The following is a 19363-nucleotide window of genomic DNA, read 5'->3' on the forward strand; positions in this document are numbered from 1 at the left end:
TATTTTATTTATTACCATGGTTAACTAAGTGGGAAAGAATATATACTATTTTTAATATTTGAGGAATGGATTCCTATGTTCACAACCACTATGGTATAGATGCTGGTGGCTGATACAGCAAGGTGTGGTATATGTTGAACTTGGCAAAATAAGTGGCACCTTATACTTTAGGTTTTCAAATCTAGTTGTCTTCATAATCTTTTAATGTAGTAATCAAGTCATTAAACTACTAGGTTTAGCAAATGTCCTCTCATCAAAAAAACTTAAAACTTCAAAATGAGTCAGTCCATTTTCTTAATAGAATGGGGAAATGTATTCATTGTTGCATGTTCTATAATATACTGATAATGAAGAACCTTTTGTAGTCTAAAGATTTTACGGCCCTTTCATTTGGTGACTCAATTGAGGTGATGCCAAAACCTCATCAGTCAGGATCTCATGGAGCTTAAGTGAGTGACTTTTTGGGGTGACTAGTGGGGGATGGGCAAGAAAATGGCCCAAGCACATTGTTTTTTGGATGTCAAGATATGTAGAAAATGATTGTTGTGGACAGCAATTTAAGAGATGATTGCTAATGTGAGGAAGAATGGGTCTACTCTAAACTAAAATATATAAATTCATTGGAAAATATTTCTGGGCAGGCTATAATTTCTAATCCCCCTCTAGTCTATTATTTTTAAGTTAAGATACAAATTACATAAAATTCACCTTTTTCAGTGTACAATTCAGTGGTTTTTAGTATATTCACAAGGTTATACAACCATCACCACTACCTAATTCCAGAACATTTTCATCACCCCAAAAAGAAACCTCATACCTATCTGTAGTCACTTTCCATTCCCATCTAACCATAGCCCCTGGTAACCACTGATGTACTTTCTGTTTCTATGGATTTGCCTAGGCTGGACACTTTGTATAATATGTGCCTTTTTGTGTCTGGCTTCTTTCCCTTGGCATAGTGTTTTCAAGATTCATCCATCATGTATCAGCACTTCCTTTTATGGTTGAGTAATATTCCATTAAGTTGAATACACCACATTTTATTCCTCAGCTGATGGACATTTGGGTTTTTTCTATATATATATATTTTTTGGCTATTAATAATGCTGTTGTGAGCATTTGTGTGTAAGTTTTTACGTGAACATGTTTTTATTTCTCTTATAATACCTGGAAGTGGAATTGCTGGGTCACATGGTCCTTAATCTATTTCACATTTATTTCACTGCTATTGCCATCTCTCGAGCTGTCCTCTCTTGACATCCACCTCATGCACTCCCATACTGTTTTCTTTAGATTTTTGGAACATTTTCACTTTCTTCAGTGAATCATGTCTTTCTGAGCCTCTTCCACTATAGTCCTACTCGGGTAGTTCATGTTAATGAACTTTTCATACTGTAACCTCAAGTTTCTTTGAACTCAATGACATTTTCCACTCAACTTCAGCTACCCAAGAACCAGCCAAATACTCCACCCTTTAGAACTGATCATCCTGTGCCAATTCCAACAACTGGAATACACAAACTGCTTTCTCTGATAACTTTTTCCTCCTATATTGCGCCTTTAAACTTATTCTTAAACTTATTCTTCATGCCTATGATGACTTCCAGACCCTCGGTGCCTCTGTTTTCAGTTTATTTATTTATTTATTTATTTATTTTTGAGACAGAGTCTTGCCCTGTCGCCCAGGCTGGAGTGCAGTGGCACAATCTCGGCTCACTGCAAGCTCCGCCTCCCGGGTTCACACCATTCTCCTGTCTCAGCCTCCCAAGTAGCTGGGACTACAGGCGTCTGCCACCACGCCTAGCTAATTTTTTTGTATTTTTAGTAGAGATGGGGTTTCACCATGTTAGCCAGAATGGTCTCAAACTCCTGACCTTGTGGTCCACCCGCCTTGGCCTCCCAAAGTGCTGGGATTACAGGTGTGAGCCACCGTGCCTGGCTTGTTTTCAGTTTATTAGCTAACTGCTGTCAATATTTATCTTCCTATCTAGCAGGAGCCCATGGCAAGCAATTTTAGTGGTATTTTCTCCAGCATCTTTGATTCACTTTTTTTTCTCAGTGATCCTTGTTCTGAAATTCCTTAACTCCTTTGTTTAATCTTGTTGCATTATCAGTTCTCTAAAAGAGCCACCTCTCTCTTTTAGAGAACTGATGGAATACCATCTGTTTTCTCCATTCTTTCCTTTGGGGTTGCCCAATTCTGGGCACCAGTGTCAGTTGGTTCACTGTAAATTCATGGTGTTCAGGCTCAAGTGAGCACATTTTTACTATTTTGTGTTCCTTTTATATCAAAATGACTTCGTACCTATTCTAGCGTATTTCTGCTCTCAAATCCTTAATCCTCTATCTCACCATTACCTTTTTATCCAAAAATAAAGTTCTTTTACTGAGATGACCTGGGCCCGCAGTGTATGCCCTACACTTTTCTCAGTTTTTTCCATTTTCTCTAAACCTCTTCAAGCCTAACCCCTTCTCATACAGTATTACCTACTCTTCAGTACCTCTCCTTGGTTTTTCATTAATTATTCCTTTTCTTGCCTCTTTAAGGTCTCTCTCTACTCTTTTTCCCTATAAATATTTCCCGCTTCAAAATGAAAAAATAGGTTCGGTGCGATGGGTCACGCCTGTAATCCCAGTACTTTGGGAGGCTGAGGCGGGCGGATCAACTGAGGTCAGGATTTCAAGACCAGTCGGGTCAACATGGCGAAACCCCATCTCTACTAAAAATAGAAAAAAGTTAGCTGAGCATAGTGGTGGGCGCCTGTAATCCCAGTTACCTGGGAGGCTGAGACAGAAGAATGGCTTAAACCTGGGAAGCGGAGGTTGCAGTGAGCCGAGATTGTGCTGCTGCACTCCAGCCTGGGCAACAGAGCAAGACTCTGCCTCAGAAAAAGAAAGAAGGAAAGAAAAAATAGTAACACAATCCTGTTTCTACATAATACCTTCTCTATAACAATCCTGTAGATGGCCAGAATGTGTAAGTCTTTAATACCCTTTGTCCTCTACAACTGGCTTTCAAACTTAGTTCTTATTGAAATTGTTTTCTTTTTATTTATTTTTATTTTTTGAGACAGAGTCTCACTGTGTCACCCAGGCTGGTGTGCAGTGGTGCACTTGGTTCACTGCAACCTCAGCCTCTCGGGGAATCAAGCAATTCTACCTCAGCCTCCCAAGTAGCTGAGATTACAGGCGCCCACAACCATGCCCAGCTAATTTTTGTAGTTTTAGTAGAGACGGGGTTTCACCATGTTGGCCTGGCTGGTCTTGAACTCCTGACCTCAGGTGATCCGCCCACCTCGGCCTCCCAAAGTGCTGGGATTACAGGCATGAGCCACGGCATCTGGCTGAAATTGTTTTCTAAAGCATCACTTGTTTGCCAAATCCAGTATTTTCAGTCTTTATCCTTTGGTTCCCTGTGAGGTATGAATGGACCGTTTAAGCTTCTAGGCCTCTTGCATGAAGGGGCCTTAAAAGGTTATATGGTTGCATATGATTATAAAATTGCAAAAGTAAAATAGTTTTGCGCTCTTGTTTTTGAGCCTCAGGCCCAACAAAATTGAATCTACCCCCATACAAAAGAAGTTCATCAGAGTCTCTTATAGCCTATAGAGGTACCAAAATGGGACAAGGTTTCTCACAACTTGGTCACAGATAAGGATAGAGCTAATTGCTACATTAAGACTCACATCTTGAATTGACCAAATAATTCTATTCAAAGACATAACTAGACCTCAGGTCTGGTTCTCAATTATTAAGGTTCAGGAACTAGATTTGAAGCAGTTTGACCAAGGTAATTAACCACTGGGAGATTAATGCAAACTAACCAAACTCACAAAAGACTATAAAAAGAATGTCTATTTCTTAATGTACAAGAAAGAATCAATACCTTAACATTAATTATTAATACCTTAATATTGACTAGGGTATATGGTAGACATTTGTCTGCTATCCAGAACACTCTATTCCCTAAATCAAAGTAGTTTAGAGACCAAAATGATCACGAAACGTTTAGTTATCATGATTGAAAGTAAAATATTACTGGCCTTATGGCCTCCTCGCTGCCTCAGATCCCCTGAAAATGGGGAAGGCTCTGTTCCTGTGTGATTTAAGCCTGTGCATGATTCTGACCTACCAGTCTTGCTCAGTCATGGATTGAGCTGCATTTTTACATTTAAGGCAAGTTTTATGGCAAGCCCTAACTCCACCCCATTTGGCTGCCATACGCGGATGTTGTGCGTGTCCTCCAGATCCCCAGCCATCCCAGCACTTTCCCATTCCACTCATTCCCTCTCTTCCCCTTCCTCCATCTCAAAGTGTTTTCCCTCACTTTCAATGGCCAGACTGGCCTCCCCAAGGGCCCTCCTAACATCAGGTCTGTCATCACCTACCTTCTTCCACTTGCCTCGCCTACTAATCATCACCTCCTAGACTATCACCGTCATCTCCTACCTGGCTCACACTGGCCCCACCGCCCAGAACGGAAAGGAAGCTTGGAATCGCTGTCAGGCCGCGCCTTCGCGACTCAGGGGGCCTGGGCCCTCCCCTGCCCAGCGGCGTGGCTGTGAGGGAAACCGTATCGCATTTTGCATAGTTTTCGCAGTCCTACATAACCGCCACCTTTACCCTTCGCGTGGGCATCACAATCGCCTCCTTCCCCTGGCGAAGGCAGAAACGCGCCTCCTGACGAGAACCAAGGCGTGTGGGGACGCAGGGCCTCTGCGTGTCAGGGAGCAGAACCTGGGCCGAGCCCTAGGTGAAGGGGCGGGGTGGTTGGCCCTGAACCAATCATGGCTCGTGACGACACGGCTCGGCCAATCAGAACAAGGGAGGCCTGGGGCACTCGGGGCGGTGAGGAACCGCCCCCTTCCAGCTCCGCGGCCAACGCCTTCGCCCAGAGGTAGTTGGAGCCGTGCAGGTTCCCAGACTCCAGGTACTGGGCGCCTTACGAGCTGGGAGGTGCTGCCTCTCACCCAGCTAATTGCTCTCTAGCCCTTGGCCTACAAAGGCGTTGATGCCTGCCGTGAACGCATTCTGACCTGTGCTGTATCTCTCTCCCAAGACTTTGTGCCTATGGTTGGGGACAGAGTGAGGTCGTTGCCTTGACGACGACAGCATGCGGCCGGAGGTCCTCCTAAGTGTGAGCTTGCGGCGGACGGAGGCCCACCTGCCTCCCTGCCTGCTTCGCCCTGGACTCGTGACTGCGTCCGCAGAAGAAATCACAACAGCGCTGGAATTGCTAGTTTGCTAGGCAGCATCTTTTGGACCTGCGAGCGATATGCATTTCACCTCAAATTTGTTTCCAAGTTGAAAACCTTTGGGTCTTTCTATGCGAACGGATTGAAGAAACGGTAAGTATAAGTACTTTTTAAAGCTTCTATTATCTCGTTCTTTGACCTATAAAAGATTTCAATCTGTCTTTTCTTTTTCTTTTTCTTTTTCTTTTTTTGAAACGGAGTTTCGCTCTTGTTGCCCAGGCTGGAGTGCAATGGCTTAGTCTCGGCTCACCGCAACCTCTGCCTTCTGGATTCAAGCGATTCTCCTGCCTCAGCCTCCCAAGTAGCTGGGATTACAGGCATCACCACCACGCCTGGCTAATTTTGTATTTTTAGTAGAGACAGGGTTTCTCCATGTTGGTGAGGCTGGTCTCGAACTCCCGACCTCAGGTGATCCGCTCACCTCGGCCTCCCAAAGTGCTGGGATTACAGGCGTAAGACTTCGCTCCCGCCTTTCAATCTGTCTTAAACAAAATAAAAAATTAGCATTCTCCAAATATTTTATCCAAATTGTTGGTATTAGAACCATCCAGGTTTCTTTGCCCATTGGCCAGGTTTCTTTTTCGTTTGTATTACCTTTCCATTCAAGAGTAGAAGGCATGAGAAGTTATAGTTTATGAGTAACAGTTTCAGGAAACAAGAGGCTTTGTAGGCTGTGATACGTTTAAAGTATTTGTGGACAGTGCCACTTGAAAAAGCAGGTGTGTTCAATGTGGTGTGTCCAGATGTGCAATTGGTTGGCAGAATAAACTTGAAGCAGTCAACTTGCATTAATGTTAGCTTGTGATATGCTTCAGAACACCTCAGGCATGCTTAAAGTCGGTTTTTTTTTTCACTTTATGCTTCAAATATTTAGGACACCATTTACAAAATGTTTTAAAATGATCTAGGTTATAGATTCAAGCTATTTTTGTCACTGATATGATAAACCTAAAGCCTAGTCCTTAATAAAACATACTCTCTTAATGGAAGAGAACAAAAATTAAGAAGGGATAGAATTATATGGATAATTTTTTTCAAATACAAATATTTTATTAAAAAATAGTTAATGGAAGGCCGGGCGCGGTGGCTCACGCCTGTAATCCCAGCACTTTGGGAGGCCGAGGCGGGTGGATCACGAGGTCAGGAGTTCAAGACCAGCCTGGCCAAGATGGTGAAACCCCGTCTCTACTAAAAATACAAAAAATATTAGCCGGGCATGGTGGCACGCGCCTGTAATCCCAGCTACTCCGGAGGCTGAGACAGAGAAATGCTTAAACCTGGAGGGGCAGAGGTTGCAGTGAGCCAAGACTGTGCCACTGCACTCCAGCCTGGGCGACAGAGCGAGACTCCGTCTCAAAAAAAAAAAAAAAGTTATTGGAAGTGAGATGGAAGGTAAATTGTCAAATGCCTGGAAAGTTAGTGTCTGGGACACTGCTCTGTAAAAGGTTTGTAGTAGAATCTACTCTGAAAACCGGTATTAAAATAATTTAAGTTCATGTTCTTTGGTATTGTTTTCATTTCCTACCCCTCAAGATCAATCTTCTGGTTCTCCACTTATATCTACATTAAAAATATGTATATTATAAAATCTCAAACTATTATATGTCAGGTGTGGAAAACGTATTGTATACATTGGATTAGCATAGTTTGCTAGAACAAAGAGAATATTTGTTTTGTCTTTACATCCCTGTTCCAATAGAGAAACAGGAAAAACAGTTCACAATCTGAGTAAATTAATTTTAGATTGCGGTAAGTATACAATTAATACATTAGGCAAGAATTTTTTCTCTTTCCAAAATTTAATAAATGAACATTTTTATATTGTCAGGTGAAAAAAAATCAACTGTGAATGTCATTAGATATATAATTATTAAAAGACTGTTTTTTTCTCCTGAAACTTTTGGAACCACATTGGGATTCAGAGCAGCATTTTTTATTCTTATTGGAGTTATAGTTTAATAGCTTATATATACCATGGCAATGAAACCTTATAAGTTAAAATCTATCTGTATTTGGATTGAAATAATTTTTTTCTCTACCAACATTTTGTCTAATGATTGCTGGACCTTCATCAATCATTAGTAAAACAAGAAAGATTCTCTTAGAATTGGCCTTTATTCAGAAAATGTCATATAATATGAGTAAAACATTTCAAGGCCGGGCGCGGTGGCTCACACCTGTAATCCCAGCACTTTGGGAGGCCGAGGTGGGCGGATCACGAGGTCAGGAGATCGAGACCATCCTGGCTAACACGGTGAAACCCCGTCTCTACTAAAAAAATACAAAAAATTAGCCGGGCGTGGTGGCGGGCGCCTGTGGTCCCAGCCTCGGGAGGCTGAGGCAGGAGAATGACGTGAACCTGGGGGTCGGAGGTTGCAGTGAGCGGAGATCCCGACACTGCACTCCAGCCTGGGCGACAGAGCAAGACTACGTTTAAAAAAAAAAAAAAAAGGCCGGGCGCGGTGGCTCAAGCCTGTAATCCCAGTACTTTGGGAGGCCGAGGCGGGTGGATCATGAAGTCAGGAGATCGAGACCATCCTGGCTAACATGGTGAAACCCCGTCTCTACTAAAAATACAAAAAACTAGCCGGGCGTGGTGGCGGGCGCCTGTAGTCCCAGCTACTCGGAGGCTGAGGCAGGAGAATGGCGTGAACCCGGGAGGCGGAGCTTGCAGTGAGCCGAGATCACGCCACTGCACTCCAGCCTGGGTGACACAGCGAGACTCCGTCTCAAAAAAAAAAAAAAAAAAAAAAAAATTTCGAACACAAATTCAAATTATGAAGTAATTGATTATTCAACTATCAAATTATGAAGTTAATGATTAGTGAGTAATCATTAACAGGATTTTTGAAATACTTTCACGGTATTTGGTACTACTACTATTTAATTTAATTTAATTTTAAAAATCTGCTTATACACCGATGTCATTACTCTTATTTTCTAAGTTCAATGTAGTAACAGCAACATGGCGAAATCCCGTCTCTACTAAAAGTACAAAAATTAGCTGAGTGTGGTAGCGGGGCCTGTAATCCCAGCTACTGGGGAGGCAGAAGCAGGGAATCGGTTGAACCCGGGAGGCAGAGGTTGCAGTAAACCGAGATCACGCCAGTGCACGAGACTCTATTTCAAAAAAAAAAAAAAAAAAGAAAAGAAAAGAAAAATATTTTCTGAAAGATGCTCTGCATTAATTTGTTATGTGATCAACTATTTTTTTTCCAATTAAGTGGAAGGTGCGTAAGTATTGCCAACATGGATCTAAATCCAGTGTAACAAAAAAGTTGATCTTCATTAAAACAAAATTCAGGCTGGGCTCTGTGGCTCACGCCTGTAATCCCAGCACTTTGGGAGGCCAAGGTGGGTGGATCGCTTGAGGTCAGGAGTTCGAGACCAGCCTGGGCAACATGGCAAAACCCGGTCTCTATGAAAATACAAAACTTAACCGGGTGTAGTGGCTAACGCCTGTAATCCCTGCTACTCAGAGGCTGAGGCAGGAGAATTACTTGAACCCAGGAGGTGGAGGTTGCAGTGAGCCTAAATTGCACCACTGCACTCCAGCCTGGGCAACAGAGCAGGACTCCGTCTCAAAAACAAACAAATAAACAAACAAAACCCCCACCAAATTCAGTTATGCATCTTTGAGTGAAAAGGAATTGTGCTGTTTTTTTTTTTTGAGACAGAGTCTCACTCTGTCGCCCAGGCTGGAGTGCAGTAGAGTGATCTTGCCTCACTGCAACCTCTACCTCCTGGGCTCAAGGGATTCTCCTGCCTCAGCCTCCCAAGTAGCTGGGATTATAGGCGTGCAGTACCATGCCTGGCTAATTTTTGTATTTTAGTAGAGACAGGGGTTCACCATGTTGGCCAGGCTGGTCTCGAACTCCTGACCTCAGGTGATCTGCCCGCCTCGGCCTTCTAAAGTGCTGGGATTACAGGCGTGAGCCACTGCACCTGGCCTGTGCATTTTGTTTATTTGTTTTGTTTTGTTTTGTTTTTGAGACAGATTCTCTCTCCATTGCTCAGGCTGGTGTGCAGTGCCATCACAGTTCGCTGCAGCCTCAACCTCCTGGGCTCAAGCAATTCTTCTGCCTCAGCCTCCCAAGTAACTGGGACCACAGGCATATACCACCACACCCAGCTAATTTAAAAATGTTTTTTGTAGAGAGAGAATCTTGCTATGTTGCCCAGGCTGGAATTGTGCTTTTTAAAGTGAGTTGTAATTGTTATGTATGATAGCTCAAGTATTGCTTCATTATAATTAAAAATATATGGAATTTCATTAACATGACATTTAGTAATTTAAAGTTAATGGCTTCAATTCCATTTGCCTTGTCTATTATGAAATGTGTGTGACCATTTTGAAAACATAGATTAATGTGTGTGACCATTTTGAAAACGTAGTTTACATATAGAAACACTAGGAAATTGTGAATTAATACAGGACAGCCATGTAATATGGAAGACAAGCAGGGAAGAATTAATTTGCTGGGAAGGTGGAGGAAATTAACATACTCAATGTTGTTAATTCTGTGTTTTGGTTTTCACAGCAAAAAGTGTCTACTGACTTTAAGTTAAAATGGAAAAATATGAAAACCTGGGATTGGTTGGAGAAGGGAGTTATGGAATGGTGGTGAAGTGTAGGAATAAAGATACTGGAAGAATTGTGGCCATAAAGAAGTTCTTAGAAAGTGACGATGACAAAATGGTTAAAAAGATTGCAATGCGAGAAATCAAGTTACTAAAGGTGAGTAAATGCATATATTGAATCGAAAAAATATGAGTAGAAGTTCCTTTTTTGGCAATAAGAAGAAATACAATGATTAGATATGCAAATTCATTTATCTCGTGAATGTAAACCTGATTTTAAAAGTGCTTATTCCTTCTCTCTGTGTCTTTCTGTGTATTTATCAATCATCTATCTATGGTCTGTGTTAGCAGTCCCAAAGACCACCCCCAGATTTGATGACTTGTTAGTAGGAATATCATTAATTTTTGTTCTTTATTATTTCATTTCTTCTACTTATTTGTATGGGTTTATTTTGCAGCTCCTTTTCCTAATTTGTTGAGATAGATGCTTCTCTAATTTCCAGCCTTTTTTCCCCTCAAATATGCATTTAAGGAATACATTTTCCTGTAGGAACAGCTTGGTATGTATCCTGGAAATTTTGATTGCTAACAATAGTTTCTCATTTCCGTTATATTTTTCTTAATCCCTGAGTTATTTAAAAGTATATTTCTGAATTTCCAAACATGGACATTTTCTAGGTTATTTCCTGGTTATTTATTTGTGACAGAACTGCCCTATGATCCGAGTATACACCATATAAGAATTTATTTCTTTGATTCTTGATGTTTGCTTTTTGGTTCAGAATATAGTCAACTAAAAAAAACCCTCTTGTTCTTGAAAAGTATTTCATATATGTTCATTAGTTCATGTTAAATTGTGTTGTTCAAATCTTCCAAATTCTTATTTATTTTTCTTATATGCTTGTTTTATCCAACACTGAGAATATGTTAAAATCTTCCTTTGTGATTATTGATTTTTCTGCTTTTCATTGTAGTTCAGTTAATGTTTATTTTTTAAAACAGAAACAGTATTATTAGTGTGTTATATTTAGAATTATTTTATCTTGCTGTTGAGTTAAATCTTTTGTCATTATGCAATAACCCTTTTTATTATAGTAATATTTTGTTTCGATGTTTTTATTTTTTTTGAGACGGAGTCTTACTCTGTTACCAGACTGGAGTGCAATGGCGCTATCTCAGTTCATTACAACTTCCGCCTCCCAGGTTCAAGTGATTCCCCTGCCTCAGCCTCCTGAGTAGCTGGGACTACAGGTGTGCATCACCATGCCTAGCTTCTTTTTTTTTTTTTTTTTTTTTTTTTGTATTTTAGTAGAGACAGGGTTTCACCATGTTGACTGGGATGGGCTTGTACTCCTGACCTCATGATCTACCCGCCTCAGCCTCCCAAAGTGCTGGGATTACAGGCATGAGCCACCATACCCGGCTGTTTCGTTTTGTTTTTTTGAGACAGGGTCTTACTCTGTCCTCCAGGCTGGAGTGCAATAGCATCATCATGGCTCACTGCAGCCTTGAACTCCTGTGCTCAAGCAATCCTACACCTGTCTCCCAAGTAGCGGGGATTGCAGGTGTGTGCTGCTATGCCTGGCTAATTTTTTTATTTTTAGTAGAGATAAGGTCTCACTATATTGCTCAGGCTGGTCTCAAACTCCTGAGCTAAAGTAATCCTCCTACCTCGGCCTTTCAATGTTGGGATTATAGGTGTGAGCCACCACACCTGGCCAGTATTTTGTTTTAAGATCTAATTTATTTGAAATTAATGAGTACATACATTAGTTTAATTTTTGTTAGTGTTTCCATAGTAAATCTTTTCCATATTTTTACTTCTAATTTTTCTGAATGCTTTTTTTTGTTTGTTTCTTTTGAGATGGAGTTTCACACTTGTTGCCTAGGCTGGAGTGCAGTGGCGCGATCTTGGCTTACTGCAACCTCTGCCTCCTGGGTTCAAGCGATTCTCCTGCCTCAACCTCCTAAGTAGCTGGTATTATAGGCACCCCCCACCATGCCTGGCTAATTTTTGTATTTTTAGTTGAGATGGGGTTTCACCATGTTGGCCAGGCTGGTCTCAAACTCCTGACCTCAGGTGATCCGCCTGCCTCAGCCTTCCAAAGTGCTGAGATTACAGGTGTGAGTCACCACGCCTGGCCCCCTAATTTTTCTGAATTTTTGTTTAGATGTATCTCTTGTGAAAACTGTATAGTTACATTTTGCTTTTTTCCTGTTTGACAATATTTGCCTTTTAGTTGGAGCATTTATTCCATTTACTTGTAATATAATATCTGATGTATTTTGAATATATATATCTACCACCTTAATATGTGCTATTTGTATTACCAATTCTCTATGTCTTTTACTTTTGTTACTTTGGATTGATTATATTTATCATTCCTAATTATCTAATACTTGTTCTTGATCTTAATAATGGTGTTTGACACAGTCAAATCTTATGACTTTTCCCTTATGGCTATCAGTTGTCCCAGAAACATTTATTGAAAATACCATCTTTTTCTCCACTGTTCTGAATATTCCTTTTGCCACATGTTCTCCTATATAGGTAAGATTTTATTCTGTCCCATTGGTCTATTTGTTTAAGCTTGCACCAGTAGCCCACAATCATGTTTATTCTAGTTAGTAGGTTTTTTTTTTTTTTTTTTGAGACGGAGTCTCGCTCTGTCACCTAGGCTGGAGTGCAGTGGCCGGATCTCGGCTCACTGCAAGCTCCACCTCCTGGGTTCACGCCATTCTCCTGCCTCAGCCTCCCGAGTAACTGGGACTACAGGCGCCCACCACCTCGCCCGGCTAGTTTTTTTTTGTATTTTTTAGTAGAGACGGGGTTTCACCGTGTTAGCCAGGATGGTCTCGATCTCCTGACCTCGTGATCCGCCCGTCTCGGCCTCCCAAAGTGCTGGGATTACAGGCTTGAGCCACCGCGCCCGGCGTTTTTTTTTTTTTTTTGAGACAGGGTCTTGCTCTATCACCTAGGCTGCAGTGCAGTGGCATGATCTTGACTCACTGCTATCTCTGCCTCACAGGCTCAAGTGATTCTCCCACTTCAGCCCTCTGAGTAGCTGGGCCTACAGGCGTGTGCCACCATGGTTGGCTAATTTTTGTATTTTTTTGGGTAAAGATAGGGTTTTGCCATGTTGCCCATGCTAGTCTTGAGCTGCTTGGCTCAAGCAATCCACCCTCCTCAGCCTTCCAAAGTGCTGGGATTACAGGTATGAGCCACTGCACCTGGCCTAGTTTGTAAGTTTTTATATCTGGTAGAATAAATCCCTTCTGTTTTGTCCTTCTTCTATAAGACTATCTTCCCTATTTTTGTCTGTTTGCATTTCCATATACAAATTATAAATTTTAGAATCAATTTACCAATGTTCATAAAAACTCTAGGAATTTAATTGAATTTATGTAGATCAATTTGTGGAGAATTGATGTGTTTACAATATTGCATCCAGTTCATGAACATTGTATAACCCTTTTGTTTCTTGGTCTTCTTGTCTTTTTTTTTTTTTGAGATGGAGTCTTGCTCTGTCACCCAGGCTCGAGTGTAGTAGTATGATCTCATCTCACTGCAACCTTTACCCACTGGGTTCAAGCAATTCTCCTGCCTCAGCCTCCTGAATAGCTGGGATTACAGGTGCCCACTGCCACACCTGGCTAATTTTTGTATTTTAGTAGAGGCAGGGTTTCACCATGTTGGCCAGGCTGCTCTCAAACTCCTGACCTTGTGATCCACCCACTTCGACCTCCCAAAATGTTGGGATTACAGGCATGAGCCACCAGGCCTGGCCAGTCTTCTTGTCTTAACATATACTTTGTCATTAGTATGTTTGCACTTTTGATCATTATTTATATGATATATACTTTTTAATCCTTTCTCCTGTTAACCTTCTGTGTCTTTAGATGTAAAGCATATCTCTTATAAGCAGATACAGTTGTTTCTTTTGTTTTATTCAGTTTGATAGTCTTTGTATTTTACTTGGAGTGTTTAGTCTATTTATATTTAATATAAAACTTACATATTTGGATTTATACTTATCTTCCTAGTTGCCTTCCATATTTCTAGGTTTTTTTCTTTTTAAACATTATTTTGTTAAACATTATTTTGCTAGTATTTTAGAAATTATTCTAGATATTGTAATATACGAACCTGACTTACTGATACTCAAACAGGTACTTTTACAGTGCAAAAATCTTAGCAATTTTAACTTCAGTTACCCCCTCCTTTCTCCCCTCCACCCATCAGATATATGTGTTATTGCTACTATGTAATATTGTTAAATTCTATATATAGTTAAATCCCTTTTAAAATTGTTCACAGTCAGCAGTTATTAAGATATACCTAATATTACCCTTTCTATTACTCTTTAATCTTTCCTGCATTTCTGAGTTTCCATCTGGGTTCATTTTCCTTATGCTTAAAGCACTTCCTTTATTTTCTTTAAAGCAAATCTGATGATAAGAAGTTCTATTCATTTTTGTTAGTATATATTCTACTTTGTGTTTAAAAGACTGTTTCAAGCTAGTTGTGGTAGCATGGGCCTATAGTCTTTGCTATTCAGAGGGCTGAGGTGGAAGGATCACTGGAGCCCAGGAGTTTGAGACTGTGGTGTGCTATGATCATGTCTGTGAATAACCACTGCACTCCAGCCTGGGCACGGTAGTGAGATCTCATTGCTTAAGAAAAAAAAGAAAAAAAGGCTATTTTCTCAGGATGTAGCATTCAGCGTTGTCAGTTAATTACATTCAGTATGTTCAAGATAGAATTCTACTATTCTGCTGGCTCCCATTGCTTGTATTGAAAAATCAGACATCAGTCTTATTGTGTTCTTCAATAACCATTTTCTTCTAGATAATTTTAAGGTTTTATTTTTGTTTTTCAGGAGTTTACAATAATATGCCTAGGTATGGGTTTTTTTTGTTTGTTTGTTTTTTTTTTTTTTTTTTTTTTTTTTTTTGAGACGGAGTCTCGCTCTGCCGCCCAGGCTGGAGTGCAGTGGCCAGATCTCGGCTCACTGCAAGCTCTGCCTCCCGGGTTCACGCCATTCTCCTGCCTCAGCCTCCTGAGTAGCTGGGACTACAGGCGCCCGCCACCTCGCCCGGCTAGTTTTTTGTATTTTTTTAGTAGAGACGGGGTTTCACCATGTCAGCCAGGATGGTCTCGATCTCCTGACCTCGTGATCCGCCCGTCTCGGCCTCCCAAAGTGCTGGGATTACAGGCTTGAGCCACCGCGCCCGGCCTTTTTTTTTTTTTTTTTGGTCTGTTAATTTTATGGCTCTTGCTTCTATCAAATAATGTAATTTGTTATTTTTAAAAACGCTCAGGCTGGGCGTGGTGGCTCATGCCTGTAATCTCAGCACTTTGGGAGGTCAAGGTGGGTGGATCACTTGTCAGGAGTTCGAGACCAGCCTGGCCAACGTGGTGAAACCCTTTCCCTACTAAAAATACAGCTGGGCGTGGTGGTGTGCGCCTGTAGTCCCAGCTACTCAGGAGGCTGAGGCAGGAGAATCTCTTGAACCTGGGAGGCAGAGGTTGAAGTGAACCAAGATCGTGCCACTGCACTCTGCCTGGGCAACAGAGTAAGACTCCATCTCAAATAAATAAATAAATAAATAAACAAATAAATAAATAAATGCTCAGCTATAATTGTTGCTTCACATACTGCCACTGTCCCATTCTTTCTCTCTTCTCCATTTAAGAATTCAGCTTCATATACTAAGCTTCATATCAGCTACTACTGATAGCTTGAGGAGTTTTAGGGCTAACCCAAATGAAAAGATTTCACCAGCACTGAACTCCTTCTTTTCACTTTCATGGGCCCTGAACGTCAGTCACTGCTACCTTAGGCCTGCAACATGGTGAAAAGTGCTACTGATCCTCTTAGTCTTCCCTCTAAAGTGGCATATGTTTCTTGGGTTAAACAAAATTTGGCCTTAATTGCCTGGCTAACCTTTCTGGGTTTCTGTCTTCCTAGCCCAGGTATTTTTTACTATATTATCTTTTTCATTCTTCCAAGTAGTTGTGTTATACATTTTGTCCAGCTTTTCTACTTGTATTCAGTTGGAGAATTGTTACAAATTACCTAGTCTACTGTTACTGTCAACAAAAGTAATTATACTTTTCCATCCTAGAAATTTTATTTGGGTCCATATCTGTTATGTTACTTTTTATGGTTTTAAGTTCCCTCCGTTTTTTGAGGTTGGCTTTCTTTTTTAAAGAGTCCATATCTGATAACTACAATATCTGAAGTCATTCTGTATCTGTTTCAATTGCTGATATTTTCTGGTATATCTTACTTATGGTGTCTTATTTCATTGTATGCCTGCATATCTTCAATTTTGTGCTGAATCTTATCTTTGAAATACTATTATCTTTGTTGTTGTTGTTGTTATTATTATTATTATTATTATTATTATTATTATTATTATTATTTTTGAGACAGAGTCTTGCTCTGTCGCCCAGGCTGGAGTGCAGTGGCTGGATCTCAGCTCACTGCAAGCTCTGCCGCCCGGGTTTACGCCATTCTCCTGCCTCAGCCTCCTGAGTAGCTGGGACTACAGGCGCCCGCCACCACACCCGGCTAGTTTTTTGTATTTTTTAGTAGAGACGGGGTTTCACCATGTTAGCCAGGATGGTCTCGATCTCCTGACCTCGTGATCTGCCCGTCTCGGCCTCCCAAAGTGCTGGGATTACAGGCTTGAGCCACCACGTCCGGCCTGTTATTATTTTTTAGATAGGATCTTGCTCTGTCACCCAGATTGGAGTGCAGTGGTACAATTATGGCTCACTTCAGCCTCAATCTTCCAGACTCAAGCAGTCCTCCTGCCTCGGCCTCCCAAGTAGCTTTGGAGCTTGGACTACAGGCATGTGCCACCATGCCCAGCTAATTTTTTTTATTTTTTGTGGAGACAGGGTCTCAGTATGTTACCCAGACTAGTCTCAAACCACTAAGCTCAAGCAATTTTTCCACCTCAACCTTCCCAAATGCTAGAATCATAGGTGGGAGCCACCTGTCCTGAAAGATTTTTTAAAAATAATTTGAGGCTAAGGTAAAATTATTTTTCTCCAGAGACAATTTTTATTTCATTCTTCCATGTTTGTGAGCACTGTGCCAGTAAACAATTTATTGTCTCTCAACTCCAAATCACTCCTTTTTTTACCTGCTTTGTGATATTAGAGCTGGACTCTGTAAACATTTCTCTTTTTTTGCCAGCTGATTTGATTTTAGATTTTGTCAACAGATAGGGGGCATGGAAAGACACTGTCGGTCCTTAGCAAGAGGAAGAGGCTTTTCTTCCAGCTTCTAGTGTGCTTTTTTTTTTTTAAATACAGCTGTGAGCCCATCACCATGTGGGAGGTCTGTTAGCTCACTTCAGCATCTTTCAAGGACCAGTTCTGGCCTACTTGGCACATTCTGGTGAGTTACTCTACCAACTGCTGGCTACTCTACAAACCATCTCTGGCCTGTGTGCTCTGGTGAATTTTTTCACTATTGGTAATCTTTACATTTTTGTGGCTGCTGGGCCATTTCCAAAGAGGACTAAATGTCTGGTGGTTATTGGGGGCTCTTTTAGATTTTTAGTTCCATCTTGTGCACTATGCACTTTCCTTCAGCCCTAAAAATAGGGCTTCATGTATTTGCTACTTTAAACATATCCCTTACAGTCTTCTTTTACCCCCTTTAGTTATTAACTACCCTTTGTAATGAACAAGTATTTACATTAAAATTTTCCCAGTTCTGATTTCTGTCTGATACAAGCACACTGCCAGCCCAGAACCTCCTTAGTAAGTTCAAAGTTCTTGCTTACAGTCTCTTTTTATCTTGTGTTTCTCATTATCCTTTAGAATTGAATATTGTTTTTGAAATTTTATTTGTAGAAATATTTTGAGGCTAAGATTTCCTTTATCCAGAGGCAATATTCATTTGCTTCTGACAGGTACATGGAGATGCTCCCAGTCCAGTATGTGAATCCAGATTCAAGGCTTTTAGTTCCTTGAATGTGTTGTTAAGTCTAGCGATGCCTCGTTTATTTCTGCTCATTTTCACTCTGGAGGATGTAGTTTTTTGGGTCCTAGCTTTAATTGGAGGCGGTTTCTCAGCTATCCCACCTTTAGAAGGCTTTTGGACTTTGACTTTTCCCTTTTAGCCCTGTGGAGCCACAAAAATCAAAGCTCATTTCTACATTTGTTACTTCATGTCAAAATTAGCTTTGAGTCCTGAGGTTAACTCTCTGGATTCTCCTGTTCTCAATTTTAGCCCAGTAATCCTCACTGTCGTTTTAGCCTTTTATATGTTGAAGAAGATTTTTTGAAAATCAATCCAACTTTTAAAGAGTTTTCAATGGCTGGTTGCAGTGGCTCACGTCTGTAATCCCAGCACTTTGGGAGGCCAAGGCGGGTGGATCACCTAAGGTCGGGAGTTCGAGACCAGCCTGACCAACAGGGAGAAACCCTGTCTCTACCGAAAATACAAAATTAGCCGGCATGGTGGCGCATGTCTGTAATCCCAGCTACTCGGGAGGCTGAGGCGGGGGAATCACTTGAACCTGGCAGGCGGAGGAGGTTGCGGTGAGCCGAGATCGCATCATTGCACTCCAGCCTGGGCAATAAGAGCAAAACTCCATCTCAAAGAAAAAAAAAAAAAAGAATTTTCAACTGGAGGGCTGGTCTGAGTTATTCAGTCTGCCATTACGAAAGAAGGTAACCATCTGCCATTAAAAAGACAAGCACAAAGACAGAGAACCTGTGGAGCTGATAGTCTGTGCTTTTTTTTTTTTTTGAGACAGAGTCTTGCTCTGTTGCGCAGGCTGGAGTGCAGTGGCACGATCTTGGCTCACTGCTACCTCTACCTCCCGGGTTCAAGCGATTCTCATGCCTCAGCCTCCTGAGTAGCTGGGACTATAGGCACCCGCCACCATGCCTGGCTAATTTTTGTATTTTTAGTAGAGACAGGGATTCACCATTTTGGCAAGGCTGATCTCGAACTCCTGATCTCGTGATCCGTCCGCCTCGGCATCCCAAAGTGCTGGGGTTACAGGCATGAGCCACCACGCCCAGCGGATAGTCTGTGCTTTAATTATGATTGCAGGGTTGGAGATAGTGTGGAAATCTTTGCAAGAAGGACTTGACATAGAGTAGAGAGAAATTATCTGGTGCTATAGTGTGAATTTTTTATAGAGTAAAAAGTTTTAGTGTAATGTTTTCTTCTATTAGAAATGTGCCAAAACAGCCCAATGGAACAACTGACATTCTAGTATCATTTAGATGTCTTAATTTGATAAAATAGAATTTGCCAGAATTTATAGTTCCATTAGGATATGAAATTTGTGGGTTTGGGGCATTTTTTGTCAGTTTCTTTGTTTAGTTTTTTGGTTTTTTTGAGAAGATGTTTTAATCATGCCTCATAAGTTATTGCTGTGTGACCTTGGACAAGTTCCTTAACCTCTGCGTGAGTTAGTTGCTTCAGCTATAAAGCAGGATAATAATTGTACCTATTTTATAAGGCTTTTGTGCTTAGAATAGTACCTGC

The 19363-nt window shown here is 41.1% G+C and overlaps 1 protein-coding gene across 3 annotated transcripts in view; it reads left to right on the forward strand.

The window, feature by feature from the left end:
* Nucleotides 1-4896: 4896 nt before the first annotated feature.
* CDKL2 (cyclin dependent kinase like 2) overlaps nucleotides 4897-19363 on the forward strand; it is a 53970-nt gene continuing 39503 nt past the window's right edge. Inside the window, exons 1-3 of one of the 3 annotated variants that reach the window (XM_074039860.1) lie at nucleotides 4897-5348; nucleotides 9797-9993; nucleotides 17167-17251. Coding sequence is in view for 2 of the 3 variants with exons in the window: in XM_045392486.3 (XP_045248421.1) it covers nucleotides 9826-9993 (168 nt within the window). In the remaining variant the exon portion in view is untranslated. The remainder of the gene's footprint in view (nucleotides 5349-9796; nucleotides 9994-17166; nucleotides 17252-19363) is intronic. The other 2 variants (XM_045392486.3, XM_045392485.3) reach the window with 2 other exon arrangements.

This window comes from Macaca fascicularis, chromosome 5 (genome assembly GCF_037993035.2).
Source record: "Macaca fascicularis isolate 582-1 chromosome 5, T2T-MFA8v1.1".
NCBI classification, from domain to species: domain Eukaryota; kingdom Metazoa; phylum Chordata; class Mammalia; order Primates; family Cercopithecidae; genus Macaca; species Macaca fascicularis.